Source organism: Zonotrichia albicollis, chromosome 20 (assembly GCF_047830755.1).
Source record: "Zonotrichia albicollis isolate bZonAlb1 chromosome 20, bZonAlb1.hap1, whole genome shotgun sequence".
NCBI classification, from domain to species: Eukaryota; Metazoa; Chordata; class Aves; order Passeriformes; family Passerellidae; genus Zonotrichia; species Zonotrichia albicollis.
In genome coordinates this window covers 8,492,266-8,510,755 of record NC_133838.1, presented here as the reverse complement: position 1 = coordinate 8,510,755, position 18,490 = coordinate 8,492,266, and the positions used below count along the sequence as shown (strand labels likewise).

At 49.2% G+C, this 18,490-nt stretch overlaps 1 protein-coding gene across 2 annotated transcripts in view; it reads right to left on the bottom strand.

The window, feature by feature from the left end:
* Nucleotides 1–224: 224 nt before the first annotated feature.
* The window catches only part of EPHA10 (EPH receptor A10), a 33,888-nt gene continuing 15,622 nt past the window's right edge, over nt 225–18,490 (bottom strand). For both annotated transcript variants that reach the window (XM_074555582.1, XM_074555583.1), the window contains exons 6-17: nt 14,748–14,872; nt 12,625–12,778; nt 11,133–11,241; nt 10,374–10,429; nt 9,510–9,635; nt 7,114–7,299; nt 6,361–6,422; nt 6,070–6,273; nt 4,785–4,934; nt 4,470–4,663; nt 4,232–4,396; nt 225–3,507 (exon numbers count right to left, since the gene is read on the bottom strand). In XM_074555582.1, the coding sequence (XP_074411683.1) occupies nt 3,393–3,507; nt 4,232–4,396; nt 4,470–4,663; nt 4,785–4,934; nt 6,070–6,273; nt 6,361–6,422; nt 7,114–7,299; nt 9,510–9,635; nt 10,374–10,429; nt 11,133–11,241; nt 12,625–12,778; nt 14,748–14,872 (1,646 nt within the window). In that variant the 3' untranslated portion in view covers nt 225–3,392. The remainder of the gene's footprint in view (nt 3,508–4,231; nt 4,397–4,469; nt 4,664–4,784; nt 4,935–6,069; nt 6,274–6,360; nt 6,423–7,113; nt 7,300–9,509; nt 9,636–10,373; nt 10,430–11,132; nt 11,242–12,624; nt 12,779–14,747; nt 14,873–18,490) is intronic.

The following is an 18,490-nucleotide window of genomic DNA, read 5'->3' as shown; positions in this document are numbered from 1 at the left end:
CCCCATAAAGTGCCATTAGCAAGAAACCACCCCTCCAGTCCCTCTACAGGTGTCACCCACCTTAGCACAGATGTCATTTAACAACACAAGGCATCACTTCACACCTTGGTGCTACTAAAACTGTCCCTTACTCACCACATGGCACCTTTGATAAAGTGGCATTTCCCCCCAGAACATTGAAATGACCCACACAGACAAACCAGGGCAGGATTATTGATATTTAGATATCTCTTTATTGCCAGCTTCAACCGTGGTTCAATAAATACAAAATATTAAAAAATGTCAATAGATTTTATTAGCATTTATAATAACTATTATTATCATTATTATTATCATTATTAATAAATATTCCAAACCAACTGAGATTCCCTGGAGATGTCTGACTATAGCTCAAACATGAGATGCACACAGAGTCCTTTATATTATATTACATTTGTCTCAAGCTTATAAAAATATATATTGACTTCTCAAGTGTGTATTTACAGTACTTAAGATGTGGCTAATGAATATAAAAGCATCTGGGGATGAACCACCTTGATTCCCATTTGGTTTCTAGTGAGGGGAGTGTTGCAGATGCTGGAGAAGGCAAGAGCCTCAGGACATGCCAGAGGCTGGATGGGAAGAAATCAGGGTCATTTTGAGGCATTTCCCTTGCAGCTGAAAAACAGCCTTGCTGATTAATTTAATTATACTGCTTCCCCAAGGAGAGAAGCTGAGAGGATGCAAGTTAATTTTAATATCATAACAACAATCTGTAGCCTAATCTATGAATTTTGTTATCTCATGTTGGTGAGAGTTCAATTAAAAGGGTTTATTCTTGCAAAAACTGGGCTAGGAGGCTGCTTCCATGAGGGGCTTTCCTTTCCTTCCTTGCAGGAGAAAGCAGGAGAGCTGATCACTCCTGTTTCTGCTGGGTCAGAGCCCATCCCAGAGCCCAGCTCCTGGGGGACCCCTCCACACACCCACAGCTACTACAGGAGTGTCCTGGTTTGAAAAGGAAATGAGTTTTTGGGGAGTTTGGTGGTCAAACCAACAGGTGCTCAGATTTGAGCTCTGGCCAGCCCCAGCCACTGTAGCCCAGGGAAAGAGCCATGACCACAGATAACTGTGCTCTGGTTCATCCCTTTCCAGCTGGGCAGCATCCAGAGGGACAGAAAAGCAGATTTTAGTGCCACAAGAGGCACCCAGAGCTGGCCCTTGTCACATTCCTTATTCTAAAGGCAGGGTCTGTTCTGGGGGACTCGAGGGAACACAGTGCTGCCTGCTGATGGCCAAGTTTGTTTTCCAATCTGACTGTTCCAGATTGCAAGGTAAGATGTGTTCTATCACCATCTGTATGGCAGTTGTCTTTTGTCAAGTGGGCAGTTTGCCTTATCTCTCTCTGTGAGTGATCACAATCACTCCTCCCTCGGGAGGGGACACCTGCTGATAACAGCTATTGAATGTCCCTGCATGGCTGATAAGAACTACAGCATCCCATTGGGAGATGGGAGCCCAGAGGGAGGAGCCAAGCATTCCTACCCGGATAGAATCTGGAGATTCTGGAACACCAGCACGGCTTCTGCACTGGATTGCCCAGAGGAACAGCAGCTGCCTCTGCCCCTGGATCTTCAGAGGCAGAGACTGCACCTTTCTCCAGGATCCCTGCTCCAGCAGAACCAGCCCTGACACTGCAGGAGGGCTGAGCCACAATTCCAGTGGGACTGCTGCCAACAGCCTGACCCACAGGGTGTCACCTTGGGTTCTGACTCTGGCACTGTTGGTTTAGTTTACTGCATTGTTTATTTTATCCTTTTTTTTTTCCTTTCCCTATTAAAGAACTGTTATTTCCTGCTCCCATATATTTTGCCTGAGAGCCCCTTAATTTAAAATTTATAGCAATTGGGAGGGGTGGGGAGAGTTTACATTCTCCATTTCAGGGGAGGCCTTCATCAGCAGACTCCTGTCTTTCCAAACCAAGACACTGAGGCACGCTGTCACCTCACCACCAAGCCCTAGATGTCTCCAGATCTCCTTGAACCAGCTCCACCAGCAGCAACTTCCCAGCATGGCTCCTGCATCCCAACAGGCAGCACGAGCAGGGAGAGGGGAGAGGAGACCCAGAACCAAGCTAGTTCAAACCCCTGCCTAGAAAGCTGTAATGTACTTTCTCTAGAGATAAAATGTAAACACAGAGTACACAAACTGCACTTGATCCTTGGGATCAGGCAGTTCACTAAATGCAGGGTTGGGTCACTGCTATTTCTGTCTTCAGGCTGGGAAACAGGGGGATGGCAAGTGACCAACCTGACTGGAATGGGCCAGACTTGAAGAAATGATTTCTCTTAAAAACACTGACCAAGAGACTCTGGGGATGGAGCATGGTTTGAACTGCAGAGGGGGCAGAGATCTTGTTTTCCCCAGAGCATATGCAGCACTCTCCTGGGCAGAGTGCTCACCCTGCCAGCCCCAAGGGGCCCTGCACTCAATCCTCACTCACATCCTCATCCTCTCAGAGCACCTAAAAGCAGGGTCTGACTGGAGCACATTTCCAACCAGACTCTGAGCATCTCCCACAGCCTTCATCCCCCATGTAAATCTTTGCCTTTCAGCATTAATAATTCACTTGAGACACTTACAGATCACAATAAAACCTTACAAAACTCCATACAGAGCTGCAAATACCCATTTAATTAACAAACCTCAAGGAAAGTTGTATTATTAAGATGCTATTTATGTCTTCTCAGGGATCAGGCTGCAGCTCTGGGAGCTGCCAGCATGCCAGGCAGGCAGCACAGTGCTCACAAAATAAAGAGTGGATTGCATGGATGCAGCCAGCACCATTTCCTCTGTGCTTTACTGGAGAATATTTGGTTTTGTTCACCAACTGAGGTGTCAAACTCTGTGAAGTAGCTCATGGAGCAGAAGGGATGCAACTGGGAAAGAGTTTCCTTCTGCACAGATGGGGAAAGTCACCTTCCAGGAGCTGGGCATTGGGTGAGAGCTGCTCTCTAAATATAAAAGCAATAAAAACTCCTTGTGGGGTTGCTGTGATCTGTCAGGCTGTATAAAAGTCCCCATGGATTCACCAGCAGGATACTGGATACAGAAGTGTTGGCTCTGGATTAAGACAGTGCAAAAAGGTCCATCCCACCCTGTGAACTCAACTACCACATGAAATGGCATCACTACAGTTTGACTCATCTTACAAACAGCCCTGGGGAGAGCCACATCCCCCAGGCACCACCCTGGGGATGCTGGGCTGGCACAGGGGACAGCAGCCCTGCTCTCCCACCACGTTTGGCAGCACCCAGCAGCTCCCACAGCCCACCTGAGACCCCCAGGATTCAGAGGTGGGGCTGGCTGGCCCAGCAGGTCTCTCCTCCCCAGGAGCAGGGGCTGCAGACACAGTGTCACACCTGCACGCCCCGGCCGTGCATCTGGATCACCTGGGCCCGCAGGCTCTGGATCCCACTCAGGAGGGTCCTCTGGTGCTCTGCCAGAGTGATGCCCAGGCTCAGGATGTCTCTGCAAAATGAGCCCCACGTCAGCCAGCACACACAACACTTACAGACAAACCCAGCTTGCAGCCACTCCCCCAGGACACAACCTTCTTCCCTTCCTTGCTGATAGGAATGGGTTAACCATCACTGGGTTAACCATCCACACTTCTCAAGTGTGTATTTACAGCACTTAAGATGTGGCTAATGAATATAAAAGCATGTGGAGATGAGCTAACTTGAATCCCATTTGGGAATCATTGCACCCTTGCCAGTGGTGCAGAGGCAAGAGGAACCAGGGCAGGGCAGTAAAAACTGTCAGTGCTCCAAGAAACTCCTGAGCCTCAGCTGCTTGGGTAATTCCCAGCCACCACCTGCATCTGGAGACTTGACAGCTCAACAAGAGACATTGTTTTTGACCAGATTACAGGATTAATTATCACATTCGTGATGTGCATTTCACATCACTGTGACCACTGTGTGCCCCAACACTGACTGCTTCCAGGCCAGACAGCATCCACTCCAGGTGTGCACAAATAAGAAATCCCCAGTCTTTAGCCCCAGCCAAAGCAGCACTGACCCTGACCAGGCATTCTGGGCTAACAGGAGCCTGCAGCACACCAATGTGGGGCAGCTCTGAGCCCACCACCCTGTGCTGCAGCACCACAGGTTATCAGTAAATCACTCTGGATGTGGCTCTGCTCTCATTGCACCCACACACGAGGTTACAGCCAGGAGAAGGGGTCACTTACTGGGCTGTCATCCTGGCCACAGACTCCAGGTAGCAGTAGCCTGCAGCAGCGAAGTTGTCCTTGTATCTGCCCATTTCTATGGCTTCCAGCCACTCCCCCACGGAGCTGAACGAGGGGAAGGCTGAAAAGGTTCTCTTGGAGAGGGGGATGGAGGTGCCATGGGACCTGCCAGCAGAGAGGGGGGTGAACAGGGAGTGGGGCACAGCAGGGCAGAGGAGGGACAGGCAGGTGTGCTCACCTGGGACACGTGGAGCTGGGGCACTCTGGGGGCTCCAGGCTCTGCACCAGCTTGCTCAAGGCATTGTGGATCTGTGAGAACTTGGGCCTCTGGCTGCGGTCCTTCTGCCAGCAGTTGAGCATCAGCTGGTGCAGGGGAGGCTGGCAGTTGGCAGGGGCTGGCAGGCGGAACCCATCCTCCACAGCCTTCATCACCTGCACAACACCAGGGGCTGGGGTCAGCTGGTGCTACAAACCAGAGGCAAACCCTGGGGGAAGCCTCCCAGCCCCTCCTGCAGCAGCAGCAGCATGCACTGAGCAGCTGCAGGGCACTCACATCCTGGTGGGACATGTCCCAGTACGGTCTCTCCCCGTAGGACATCACTTCCCACATGACGATGCCGAAGCTCCACACGTCGCTGGCAGGACTGAAGTGCTGATACTGGATGGCCTCGGGGGCTGACCACAGCACCAGGCTCTTCCCACGCTGCAGAAGGGCAGTAATGATTTAGGATTTACTGGCCCAGTGTCAGAACTCAGGACATCCCTCTGGGTGTCCAGAGTTGCCAGGACCCCTGCCAGGGGGCTCAGAGACCCTGGCACACAGCCCAGAACACCTGTGGGTTTGATTATGATCCATGGAGCAAATTACCAGCTTTGTATGAGGACCTGAAAGCCACAGAAGTTTAAGTCATGTAATAATAAAATTATCACTAGGTGAAGAAGTAGATTTTTAGAATAGGGGTTTTGGGGACAAGATGGAGGGACTTGGGTGTGTCCAGCCTTTCTTCTTCTTCTTCTCTACCTCCATCTTCTGCTGTGATGTTGGCACTTTGGGATTGGTTTAGAGTAGAAGCTCACTGTCTAACATAAGTGATAGGTATTGGAAAGTTATTGTAAACATGTTATACGTAGTTTTTAGTATAAAGAGATAACACTGCCCTGGGGGCAGGCAATGTACCTGGAATTGTCCTGCTGGATGGACCTTGGCAGGGTAGGAGAAAAATTTTTATAGATAAGATAAAATAAACAACTCTGAGACTGAGAACTGAAGAGCTCTGACTCATTCTTCGAACATGCAGGCTGAAACAGAGACTTTTCACATATCTAGGGGCTACAATAAACTGCAACCTTCTGAGAGCCCAGCAGGATGTGGCCAAGGCTGGCAATTCCCAGGTAGCCATTCACTATTCATCGTGCCCTGCCTGGCACCACAGGGAGGGCACTGAGCAAACCCATGTGCCAGGAGCACATTTAGTGCTAAGAGAAAACTTTTTCCTCAAAATTAATTTAAAATGTCACTGCAACTGTATGCTACACTGGAGTGTGAGTCCTGAAATATTAATGGGAGAGGAGAATGTCCCCAGGAAGAGCTGATGGCATTTTGTCACTGATATTTAAGGAAAACCACCTCACAGCTGTACAAACACAAGTCCCTCTGCCCTGATTTGTGCAGCAGGGTTGTGGGCAGAGCAGGCATGGTGCTGTGAAGGTCCCTGACCAAACACATTGGATTTCCACCTGTGAAAGAAGCCCAAGGTGCAGAACCCCTGCTCATACTTGAAGAAGGAGATGGGAGCCTAGGAAAAGTGCTGACAACAGAATGTGGAAATGCCGCTCACCATGGTGGAGAAGATGGTTTCCATCTTGTCTTCCTGAGGCTGTCTGAACCCTGTGATCTTGCATGCCAGGCTGCTGCTGACGAGGACCTTGTGGGCAGCCAGGCTCTTATGCACATAGCCCATCTCTGCCAGGTATGCCATGCCAGAGGCAATGCCCTGCAGCATGCAGATGAGCTGCGTGCCTGTCAGCTGCCCCTCGTGTTTCTGTGAAAGCAGAGGAGGAAAAGCCAAAGGGCAGCCATGGGAACACAGCCAGGAGAGTCCAAGCTGGGCAGACACCCCAGTACTCACCCTGAGGAAGGCGTCCAGCAGGCCATTCCCCATGTACTCCATCACTATCATCATGGTGCTCCCTGCACAGACAGACAGATAGACAGACAAACAGCATGGTGTCAGTGCTGCCACCACTCAGACCCTGCAGGGGTTACAAATCCAGGTGCCAACTCCTGCACTGCCTGGCTTTTGGGGGAGATAAGGGCATTATCTCAGCCAGGTTATAAAGAGCACTAGGGCCAAGGCTTCCCTGCCATTCCCAGCTAGGAAGGATTCCAGTATCAGATGCTCTGAATCACAAAGGACAGCACAGCCCAGCCAGAACTTCCTTTCCTTATCAAAACCCTAGTTTTTAGGGTTAGAATCAGCTCACATGTTCTGGTTTCTTTGGATTTACACAAATATCCATTTAACTATCACATTCATAGCCAGGCTCTGCACACACACTCATGGGAGAGAGCTGCAGCATTCAGAGCAGTCTCTGGATGCAAACCCTCCATCAGAACTGACTGCTTTCCTTCACCATCGCCTTAAAGCTTCTCTGCCAGAGGGAAACCTGAGGAGCAGCCCCTGTTATGGGGGGAAGCTCCATCCCAGCACCACCAGAGCTCCTGCAGGCCTGCACTTGTCCCCACGGGCCCAGCTGCAGCACCCAGGCAGCCCAAAGTGTCTGTGGGGTGAAACACCACAGTGCCAGACAAGGCCCTGAACCAGACAAGGCCTCAGGCAGGTCCCATCCGGATATATTGGTAAATATTCCAATAAATGTACCTCTGGTGATGACCCCCTCGAGGCGGATGACGTTGGAGTGGTCGAACTGGCCCATGGTGCAGGCCTGGGCCAGGAAGGAGCGCTGCTGTTTCTCGGAGCAGCCGGCCCTCAGCGTGCGGATGGCCACCGGCAGCTCGCGCTTGCTGGGCAGCTTCAGGCACCCCCGGCACACCTCCCCAAACTCTCCTGCATGGCAGAGAAATGGGTTAAATACATCCCTGGCAGGACTGATTGCACTCACACCAGGCCATCCTGAGCTCTGTGCATGTGTGGGAGCCTACTATGCAGGCCTACCTCCTTACCTAAGGCCCTACTGGAAATGTGCCTGAAGACTGAGGGTCACTTTGATAAAGTGAACATGGAGGTACACCAGCCCTCTCATTTCCTAGCACTTCGAAAAGCAGGAATCAAACCTACACTAGAGGAATCAAAATGCTCCATACTTCCTTTATATTACTTTCTAGTAGGGTCAGCTAAACAAACTATTGGGTCCACACACCGAAAATGATGGTTCAACTCCTTCCCCTGCTAATGAAGCCCCAGGCAAAACTAATCTTTACCACTAGCTTACTCCTAGGAATCAAATAAACTCATCAGTCCCAACATCTGAATTCTGTCTTATGTTGCATTGTGATTTCAGGATTTACCCCAGAACCTCGGGTCCCTCCCCTGAAATTCCCTCCCAGGTGTGTCAGTCACCTCTCCTTTCCCCTCCCAGCACTGTCTGTCACTCCTGGCATTCCAGAAGGGCCCCGAGTGATTGGCAGATTGAAAGGATGCCCTCTACCCCTGGGGGCATTGGGGCCATCCAGGTGTCCTTTGTCCCTTTGTCCCTCCCCTCCTGTCCCTGCTTGGTGGCTCCCTGCCCCTTCCCTGCCCCTCTCCCCGGGTTCAAAGGAGCAGCAACCACGGGCTCAGGGAGTTCTGTTGGAACTGGTGCTGCATTCAGAGGCCTGTGGGCCAGAATAAAGCTCTGGATCCAAACCCTCCATCAGAACCGACTCCATTCCTTCACCATCGCCTCAAAGCTTCTCTGCCAGAGGAAAACCTGAGGAGCAGCCCCTGTTATGGGGGGAAGCTCCATCCCAGCACCACCAGAGCTCCTGCAGGCCTGGCCTTGTCCCCACGGGCCCAGCTGCAGCACCCAGGCAGCCCAAAGTGTCTGTGGGGTGAAACACCACACACCCAGGCAGCCCAAAGTGTCTGTGGGGTGAAACACCACAGTGTCACTGTTTGGCTCAGCACCAAGGGCCAGACAAGCTCAGGCACGTCCTGTCCAGCAATATTGGTAAATTCCAACAGTCTTACAACTGTTGTCTGTAAAATTATGGCTGCTCAGCAATCCAGAGTAGCCCCAGAAAACAAGGCTGCTTGTGATCATAAGACAATAATTTATACACCCCATGGAAGCTGCTGACCCTCAGGCACCTCCAGAGCCTCTCAGTATTCTCTCCATGCTCTGCCCCAGTGCATATTGTGTTTTAGCCCATGAGAGGAGGATTAATCACCAAGGTCATGCTCTGGGCCTGGCTGGTTCTGCCTCCTGGTCTGCTTCCCACAGAGCTGGACACAGCAGGGCTGTGAGGGAGGGTTCCTGCAATCCTTGAGGAAGAACATCCCACTGCACAGCCATGTGCTCCACAACAGGAGCTACAGAATTCCCAACATAAAAACCAATATTGGCTTGACAGCAAAAAGCATGTAGCTATGAGCAGCTTTATTGATTTGGAAATCAGGTTATTGTTAGGTCAGCAGTGAGACAAACACACTCCTCAATTCCTTAGATTTAAATGTCTTCCTTACTAATTTCTTTCTTGATTTTTCGAACACCAGTTTGCTCATGAAAGGTACATGGGGCTCCTCTGAGCTGCTCCACCCTGCAGTTCAGAGGCAACCTCATCCCCTCTTCAGTGTCCTCTCCCCTTCAACACTGTCCTTCAGCTGCAGGCAAAGCCCTCCCTCCTCCCTTCCTCTGCTGCTGCTACAGCTGAATTTATCTTTAGGAAAACAAATGACAAAGAATGACCACGTTTCCCACATTCTGGCACACAGCAGCCATTAAGGCTCTAGGGTCCAGTCAGGGGATTTTAATTTGCTTTTAAGTTTTAGGCAGTGAAGTTGATGAAAATCGATAAATCATTAGGTTCACATATTTATAAATAGTTTTCATGCTGCTGTCAAACTGCCCAGATGCAGATAATTGCTGATGCTTTCTGCTCTGCGTGGCTTGGCTGTGCTCAGTGCCTCAGGACAGGAAAACACCAGGAATGAGGAACAAAGCTTCAGGATAAAACCCTCACTGGATAAATTCCTGTGCTGCAGGTGGGTACCCCCAGGACTGCCATGGCTCAGTGGAAGGGGAGCACACCAGCACAGCCACCAACCCTGGAACTTGCCTGTCTTGATAATCCTCTCAATTTTGATGCTGGCATTGTCCAGTTCCTTGGCAAAGAGGTGCACAGCCTGCATGGGGTCCTCACAGGTGCTGGGGTCAATGTATGTCCTCCTGGTTGGAATTTTAACTGCAGGAAAGGCAGAAAGGGCAGGTGAGAGGGGCTCAGCAGAACTTCCACCCACCCATCCTGGGAAACACCATCCCAGCTCATCCATCTCCTGGTCTGTGGGCAGAACCAACGTGCCACCTTTCTATAAGCAAAGCAAAAGACTGAGTTCTAAGATTCCTAAGATTTTTATTTTTTAGGATTGAGTGAATCCAACTGCTCTGCTCCACTGCCACAACCCTTGGGTAAAGAAAAGCAGTCCCTTTGCTCCAGTGAAGCTCCCACCCTCCAAAGCCAAGTGAAATGGTCAAAGCAGGCTCTTCTACTTCTAAGGTGCTTTGGGGAACAGAAAAGCATGTGTGCACTCCATAGGCTTGGAATCAAATAAACTCATCAGTCCCTACATCTGAATTCCCTCTGACAACTGTAAAATTATTGCTGCTCAATAATCCAGAGTTGCCCCAGAAAACAAAACTGTTTGTTTGTGAAGCTGACAATAATTTACACACCCCATGGAAGATGCAAGTGTCCCCATTTCCTCTGGCACACAGTGACCCCCATGCAGGCAGGACAGACATTGGCACATGGAGCTCCTCAGAGAGCCTTGCTGTGCTGGCCCCTGCTTTGGGATAACCCAGGGTGACAGCACTTCAAATGTGAAGGCTCAGGGCTGCTTTGGTGGGTTATTAACAATGATAAATCAGGGATAAATCAGGGATCCCCACAGTCACACTGTCTGTGACAGCTGATGCCACTTACAGTGGAAGTACAGCTCCTCATCCCCATCCTGGCTGGCTTTGCTGTACCCACACTGCCTGCAAAGAGAATGAAGATGCTCAGTGTCAGAACCCAGGACATTCCTCTTACTCGAGAACCTGGCAGGGGGCTCAGAGACCTTGGCACAGCGTCAAAAACACCTATGCCTTTGATTTTAGCCCATGGAAACAATTATCAGTTTTGTGTGAAGATTTACAAGCCACAAGAGTTTGAGTAGAATGACAGTGAGATTATCATAGGGTGAAATGTAGAATTTTGGGGATTCAGAATGGGGGTTCAGGAGGCAAGATGGAAGAATCTGGGAGTGTCCTGTCCGTTCTTCTTCTTCTTGGCCTCCATCTTCTGCTGTGATGGTGGCACTTTTGGATTGGTTTAGAGTAGAGACAGACTGTCTAACATAGGTGATAGGTAATGGAAAATTATTGTAAATAAAGTACATGTAGTTCTTAGTATAAAAAGCCAACACCACCCCAAGGGTACTCAGTGTGCCACAACCTGACCTGCCAGACAGATCTCAGCAGGTCAGAGAAAGAATGTTATAGATAAGAGAAAATAAACAACCTTGAAAAGCAGAACAGAAGAATCCTGACTCCTTCTTCAGCTGCTGGGCTGGGAAAAAGAGACTCTCTAAGGTATCTCAGGGTCATCCTGACCACAGAGACTCCAACAGCCCAGCAGCACCTGGGCAGTCACTCCTCACCCCAGCTCAAACCCCCCTGGACCACAGCTGGCCCTGCTCACCTCCTCCAGACCATGACACCGAGCACCAGGGACAGCAGCACCGTCAGTCCCACGATGGCCACCACGGCGATGATGAGCACTGGGCTCTGCTCACTGGAGGCCACTGTCACTGCAGGGGGGAAGCAGAGCCACTCATCAGCCAGGTTTGAGGAGAGCAGCTGCCTTGCTCACTGCTCCCATGGCCAGAAGAGCTGGGGAAGTTTGGCTGCTTTTTTCACCATCCTCACAACAATTCATGTTCTGGTTCTGTGACCATGTTCACAGGGGTCCGAGGATGAAGGAAGAGATGAGGATCTGACTCCATGTTTCAGAAGGCTTGGTTTATTATTTTATGATATATACTATATTAAAACTATACTAAAAGAAGAGAAGAAAGGATTTCATCATAGAAAAAGAAGGAATGAATAACAAAGGCTTGTGTCTTGGACAGAGAGTCCGAGCCAGCTGACTGTGATTGGCCATTGATTAGAAACAACCACATGAGACCAATCACAGATGCACCTGTTACATTCCACAGCAGCAGATAATCAATGTTTACATTTTGTTCCTGAGGCCTCTCAGCTTCTCAGGAGGAAACATCCTAAGGAAAGGATTTTTCAGAAAACATGACTGTTTTAAGAGCCTAGGCTGGTGGGATCAGTCCAACATGCTGGGGACTGCACACAGAGCAGCCCAGCACTGCTGCAACAATTCCTGGAGCTGGGAATCAAAGCTGAGGAAGAATCCTGTTTATCAGAGGAACATATCAAAATTTATGGCCTCACAAATAGTTTTCTTTCATCACATTAATCCCTTTTCCTCCTGCTTTTGCAAACAGGGGTATTAGATAGCTACTACATTCTCTATAAAATTTTTATTGGCTTCAATTAATTCTGAAATGTCTTCTGTGTGGCAAATGAAGGCAATTTAAAGCCCTGTTAAACACAATCTGTGGGAGCTGTTCTGAGCCAGCCAGCTCAGCCTTGCTCTTCCAGCCAGCGTGGGGGATTGTGCTGAAGCCCAACATCCCTCCAGCCCTCTCTCAGTGAAATAAGATGCTTTTGGACCAGAGTTATGAATGGGAATTTAAAAGGAGAAGTCTCAGCAGATAACACTGTTGCTGGCTGCCCTGAGCCAGCCAAGGAGCAGGCAAGCCAAGTGCCTCCTGAGCCAGGACAGCAGCAGGGAGCAGCCATGAGCTAAGCGTGGTTTTGGGCAAGCTCAGCCAAAGAGCAGAGCCTGTCCCAGCCTCCTCATGAGAAAGGAGCCAGAGAGCAGCTGCCCTCATTGACTCTTCACTGAGAAGAGCCAGGAAAGGCTCCCCCAGCACTGGCAGGATCAACCTCGTCAAAATCTAATGGGAAAATGCAAGGAGAAGCAAATTCCTGGGCAGCAGTGACCCTTAGACCTGGAGCAGCAGAACCAGAGGAACAAGTGCTGCTCCATGAAACCAGAAGCACAAGGTGCAAGCACAGCATCCCCAGAGCTCAGCTCAGAGCCCTGCTGCACTTACACTCTGCCAATGTCTCCACTTCAATGCCAGGGTTGTAGTCTGGAGAGGAAGATGTTCTGATTTGGAAAATGTAGAGGGTACCAGGTTTCAGGTTATTGACTGTCACGGCCGTTGATGTGGTTTTCACAGTTGAGTAGCTTTGATCTCTCTGATCCTGTGAAATAATGAGATACCTGAGATGGAGCTGGACTGACAGCTGTGACACAGAGCCAGCGTGGCATAGTCCTGTCCTCAGTTCTGGGCCCCATCAGAAACAATACATTCACTGCCTGTCTGATCAACAGAAATTACATGGGAAGGTCACAGGAGGTGGCAGATGGTGCTGTGAGGACATGAAGGTAGAAAATAGGGTGGTGGGGAGCAGCTGTGCCACCCCTCATGGCAATTTCCCCATGCCAGGCTCAGCTGTGGCAGCAGCCAGTCCTTCCCTGCTCCCCTGCTGCAGCTGCTGAGGACTGGAGCAAATCTGTGGGGATTGCTGAAAGGCAGGTGGAGCCCCAAGGGCACCCCAGACTCACAGTTCAGTGTCCCCACCCCACAATTCAGCACAGGCAGCGTCCCAATCCCATTGTCCAGCACTGGCAGAGTCCCACAGTCCCACATTTCAGCACAGTTCAGTGTCCCAGCCCCACAGTCTGGCATGGGCATGAGCAGCAGCCACTCCCTGCACTGCTCACATCACTACCAAATGTGTTTCCATTTGATATGTTTCCCCCTTTGAATCTTCACAGTAAAAACAAAAGCTTTAAAAGCAAAGATTAGGAACTAAGCTGATATCCATGTCAGCATCAAGAGGCTCATTTCAGTGAATAACTGCTAAACTGAATTTAAATTCTGCACTCAAGGAGGAAGGTTCCTCATTTCATACCCCAAGTATCATGTTGCTGCAGCCCATTTGCACAGGAATTATTGTCTTGGGCTCCAGCATTTGCCCTCCTCCACAGATCCCTCCTCTCAAATCTATCAGATGCTGCAAATCACATTAATATGAATCAGCTTCAGGGTAGCTTGTTTCTAAATACAGAATGCTGACATGTCACCTGCACAGTGTGCCTGACACACCATCAGCTCCAGAACGAGCCTGAGTGCACGCAGATAAGGTAATTTGCAGAACTGTGTCATAAACTGCATTCATTTTCATTTAGAGCTTTGTCCCAGCTCTGCCCACTGGTATTTCTCCTAAAATCCCCAACCTACCGCACCTGTCAAACAGCAACAGTTTTTAAAATCAAGAAACTGTCATGAAAATATTTCCCATGTAGAAAGGCCACCCACAGTCACAGGTTTGTGGCTCTCAGTCCTAAACCAGTGCAGAGCACAAGGTCCCACACCCTCCTGGAGAGCAGGCTGGGAACACAGAGAGCATCTCCTCAGGGATGTAGGAACCACTGTGGTGTCAGTCACAGATGGATGGGCACACACAGCACCCCTGCTCCTGAGGGGGGCAAGGGAAGGGCACAAAGCCAGGGGCACAAGCAGAGCCCATGGCAGTGCCCAGTATTGCCAGCCAGGCAATATGTACAAATTTGTACAAATCACAAACAGGGTGGGGCTGCTGGGGAACAGCCTTGAGCTGTTTTATTTTCCAGCATCAGTCTCATTACATGATTATGTCAATGGGAAGATGCCACCAGCTCTCATCCCAGGCAGCAGACAAAGAACTTAATGTTACAACTTACTTTAAAAGTTTTTTGACCAATCACACAAAGCAAAAGCACATTGACAGTAGTTCCATCCAACCACTACAAGCACAGGTACCTTTGGTTAAAACAATGCTTGCTTATTTCAAATACAATACCTGCTTGTAAGCCTTAAAACACAATGCACAGAGCTCCATTATTAAGGTTAGAACTTCCTAATATCTGCTAGATAAACTTTTCTGTAGCTTAAGGAGTTATTCTAGACTCCTTAAAACTTAATACTCCTTAATAATAACTCCTTAAGCATTAATACCCAGACCATTGTTCTATTTGTCCGTCCTTTTCTATTCTTACATAACTTTTCTGCTGATCAATCTCATGGCTACTGCTTAGCTCCAATCCCAGTTCTGCTGTTTCTGAGGCTGCCTTCTGCAGCTTTCCCAAAGCCCTGGGATTTTAAGGACTGCCACACCCAGAGCTCACCTTCTCAAAGTACTTGACCTCGTACTCGGTGCCATTGGCAGTGAGCAGGCCTGGCTCCTGCCAGGACAGGGTGACACTCTTCTGCTCCACTCTGTCTGTGCGGATGTCAGTGACAGGAGCCGGCTCTGGAAATGCAGAGAGGAAAAGGGCACTGACTGAGGGGCTGCTCCAGTAAAACATTTCACTTACACAGAGTTTGTCGTTTCTGCAGACACCAGTCCCCTCTCACTGAATCAGGACTGGAATAGCTCCAGGATGAGCTGGTGGCCATGCAGTGGGAGAAGCTGGTGGTAAAACACAGCAGCTTTGTAATCCATGGGCAGCCTGCAATGGAAAACTGGCAAAAATCCCAACAGCACCCTCCACCCTTAGTGCTGCTGGAGTCTGAGGATGGGCTCTGTCCTGGGCTCTGAACCCTGCTGAGGATGTCTGGGAAAGGCAAAACACAATCTTTGATCAGGAGGGCTAGAGGGACACACCAAGGCCCCCTGAACCACCTCACACCAGATCTACCCTGGACTGCTGAGGGTTTGACCCCTGCTCTGAGAGCAGGCAGTGCCTCAGGAGCTGCCTGTGTTGTGTTTCTGGTCAGCACAAACTCCCTCCCCAGCATGCATGCATCCATTTAGTTCATCCACTGCAAGATGCACTTGTCAATATTCCCATTTTAACCAGGTTTGGCTCCAAACAAGTCTCCAGACTATGCAGGCAGAAGCTTACAGCCCTCAGGCACAGGAAAAGCTGCACAGGGTATTTCTAGCTTGTTCTACTTCCCATCAAATCAGGACATCCACTGGACCTGTCTCTGTCCCACCAAGACTCCCATGGAGAGGAACAAGTCCCTAGAAAATAAACTTAAATATCCGTGAAATTTTGTATTTATTGCTTAGCTCATTAATCTTTGCTTAAATAAAAAGCCCTCATGATGTTTTATTCATGGCGATTTGCTCCTTGATTCCAAGTCATTTTGGCTCCCTGTGAGAGGAGTCAAAGGGGCTCCTGTGCAGCTCCATGGCCCACACAGAGCTTCCTCTGGGTGTGGGACATAATCCAACATTATCCCCCAACACCTGCCTTGGGTCCTGCTCCTGTGAGATAAGCTAAGTGCTCCTTACTGTGTTGTATGATCCCCATCAATAAAATATCACCCAGCTGCCCTCCTGTGTCTCTGAGTCTTGGAAATGGACTGGAGAGACCTGACTGTGTGGTCCTGACTGTTAACAAAGTCATCAGGAAAAATCCTCCTCACTCACAGATGTGCTTTAGAGCAGAGCCCGTGGTACATGACAGAAAAGCAGGTGCCAGCCTCAAACATGTTTAAAAAACATTAAAGAAAATCACACAGGCTATAAAGCATTTCACACTGTGAAGAAAAAAATGTGTTTCCCATCAATATTTTAAGCTCTCCTATCATTGCCTCTATTTGAAAAAGCAAACATTAAATTATTCACCACTCTGCCTGATTTTATAAACTCCATTCCCCTGTACGTGGGTTTTCTCCTGTTGATTAAGCAGGGTAGCAGCAGAACAGGCATAAAACTACAGCAGAACAGGCATAAAACTACAGCAGAACAAGCATAAAATAACATGTGGCACTGTGTCCTTCCCCAGAACAACTCACTGCACCCAACAGCTGCACTTGGGCACAAACATCAAATCCCCCTGCTTGTGCAGATAGAGCTACCTCTCCCTTCCCTCACCAGTTACTAACATCCCAACACTGAACATGCCTCAGATATCTCCATTTCAAAGCAGAGAAGCTGCCTCACCATCAAGAGGCACCTTTTCAGGACAAAGACCCCAGGAGCTCAGACTTTTGTTGCTCATCCTGCAGCCCACTGCCCCACAGTGACTGAGCCCTGGGCACACACAGGCAAATCTGCTTTGGAGGACCAAATCCAGCTCAACCCCCATCTCCAGCCTCAGGAAGGAGGATGCATTCTGGCACTGGCTGCATTATTAATCAGCAGCAGATTTAAAAGCTCTTTAAGGCAGGAGCCTTGTATTCCTGCCGGGAATACAAATGACAGTGGCCTGGAGTGCACATTTACATGGCTAATGCAGCTTCACTCCTGCAGGCAAACAGTTCCCCTCACTCCTCAAACACTTTTATTTAGTCTCATGCTGGGGACAGATTAGAAAAAACACAGTATTAATTTTGCCACCTGCAGACTAAATTGCATCTCTTCTTTTGGCTGCAATTACAAGGAGCGATGGACAATTCCCTCTGGTGAGTGCTGGAAGGGAAGGACAGCACGGAGCTGGATTAGAGGAGCAGGTTCTGACAGATAAATAAGGTCTTGTTTCTTGTTTAATTTTTCCTCTGAACCTGCTTATCAGCAGACAGAGCTCAGGAGACAAGCTTCTCCTCAGTTCTCCCCATTTTTGCTCATAGGAATGGGTTAACCATCACTGTCACCCCCTGCCAGTGGTGCAGAGGCAAGAGGAGCCAGGGCAGGGCAGCCCCAGCAATAAAAACTGTCAGTGTTCCAAGAAACTTCCGAGCCTCAGCTGTTTGGGTAATTCCCAGCCACCACCTGCATCTGGAGACTTGACAGCTCAACAAGAGACATTGATTTTGAGCAGATTACAGGATTAATTATCCACATTCTTGACGTGCATTTCAGTTCCCTCAGGAGTACATGGTATTGAGCAAGGGGCTGAGATTTCCCCCTTCCCCAGGGGAAAAGCTGTTCTGAGCAGCCAAGGAGTGTTGGGAAGGATGAAAGTTTGACAAGAAAGTCTCACAGATATGTGTGCTTAGCAGAAAGATTTTTGAATGTAAAGTCTGATGAAGGAATAGAGATGAAAGCAAGTTTTGGTATAGAAGAAAAGAATTGCTGAGCCAGTCTCACTGGATAACCAAAGAGACAAAGGATGTGTTAGTTAGAAGAGGTTTTTATGACTTAGAGCAAAGGATAAACCCACCCCAAACAAAAAGATGTTTTTACCAAGCAGAAAGATAGCACAGGCAAACAAGCCTGCCAATGTTGCAAGTAGAAAAAAGGTCTCAGAATTTTCCACTGCAAGAAAACTGAAAACCAAATTCTAGCTTAAACTGTAATGTACTGACTTTTAGTGATTGGAGAACAGTAACATGAATATGGTAATTATAGTAGTTATGATAGGCTATAGACAAAAGTTAAGGTGTAGATTGGTTCTGCTGTATTGAGATGCTCAGCAAAGAAAAGCATATAATGTATTGTAAGCAAAAGAACAGTATCTAATGCATTGTAACCTAAACTCAGGGTCTCCTGGCCTGCCTGCAGCTGGAGCTGACAGCTGTGGGCACAGCTCTGTCCCCCACAACCCTGGACTGCTGTAATATCTTGGATACAATAAACTGCATTTTGGAGAGCAGCCTGGAGTCCCACATCTCTCATTCAGGCTCTTACACCAAGGCATGGCTGGCATCACTGACTTGCTGCTTTGCTCCCTAAGAGAACAGGGCACTCACTGCCCACACCTGAGCTTGTGCCAGCTCAGAGCTGGGGGCCCAGGCAAGGTGGCAGCTCCAGGTCCCTCTGCCTGCACCAGGATGGAGGAATGGCTTCTCACCACACTCCAGCCTGTTCTCTGTGCCTCTGGCCTGAGCTCAGGAGGCAGAAGACCTTCCCAGAGCTAAATCCATCCTTGAACAGCAAAGATCCTAATGAGGAGTGACACCTCAGCTGAGGAGCAGTCTGCAGCACAGCATCCCCCAATGCAGCCACAGGGATTATGGCATGAGGGAAGAGAAAGCA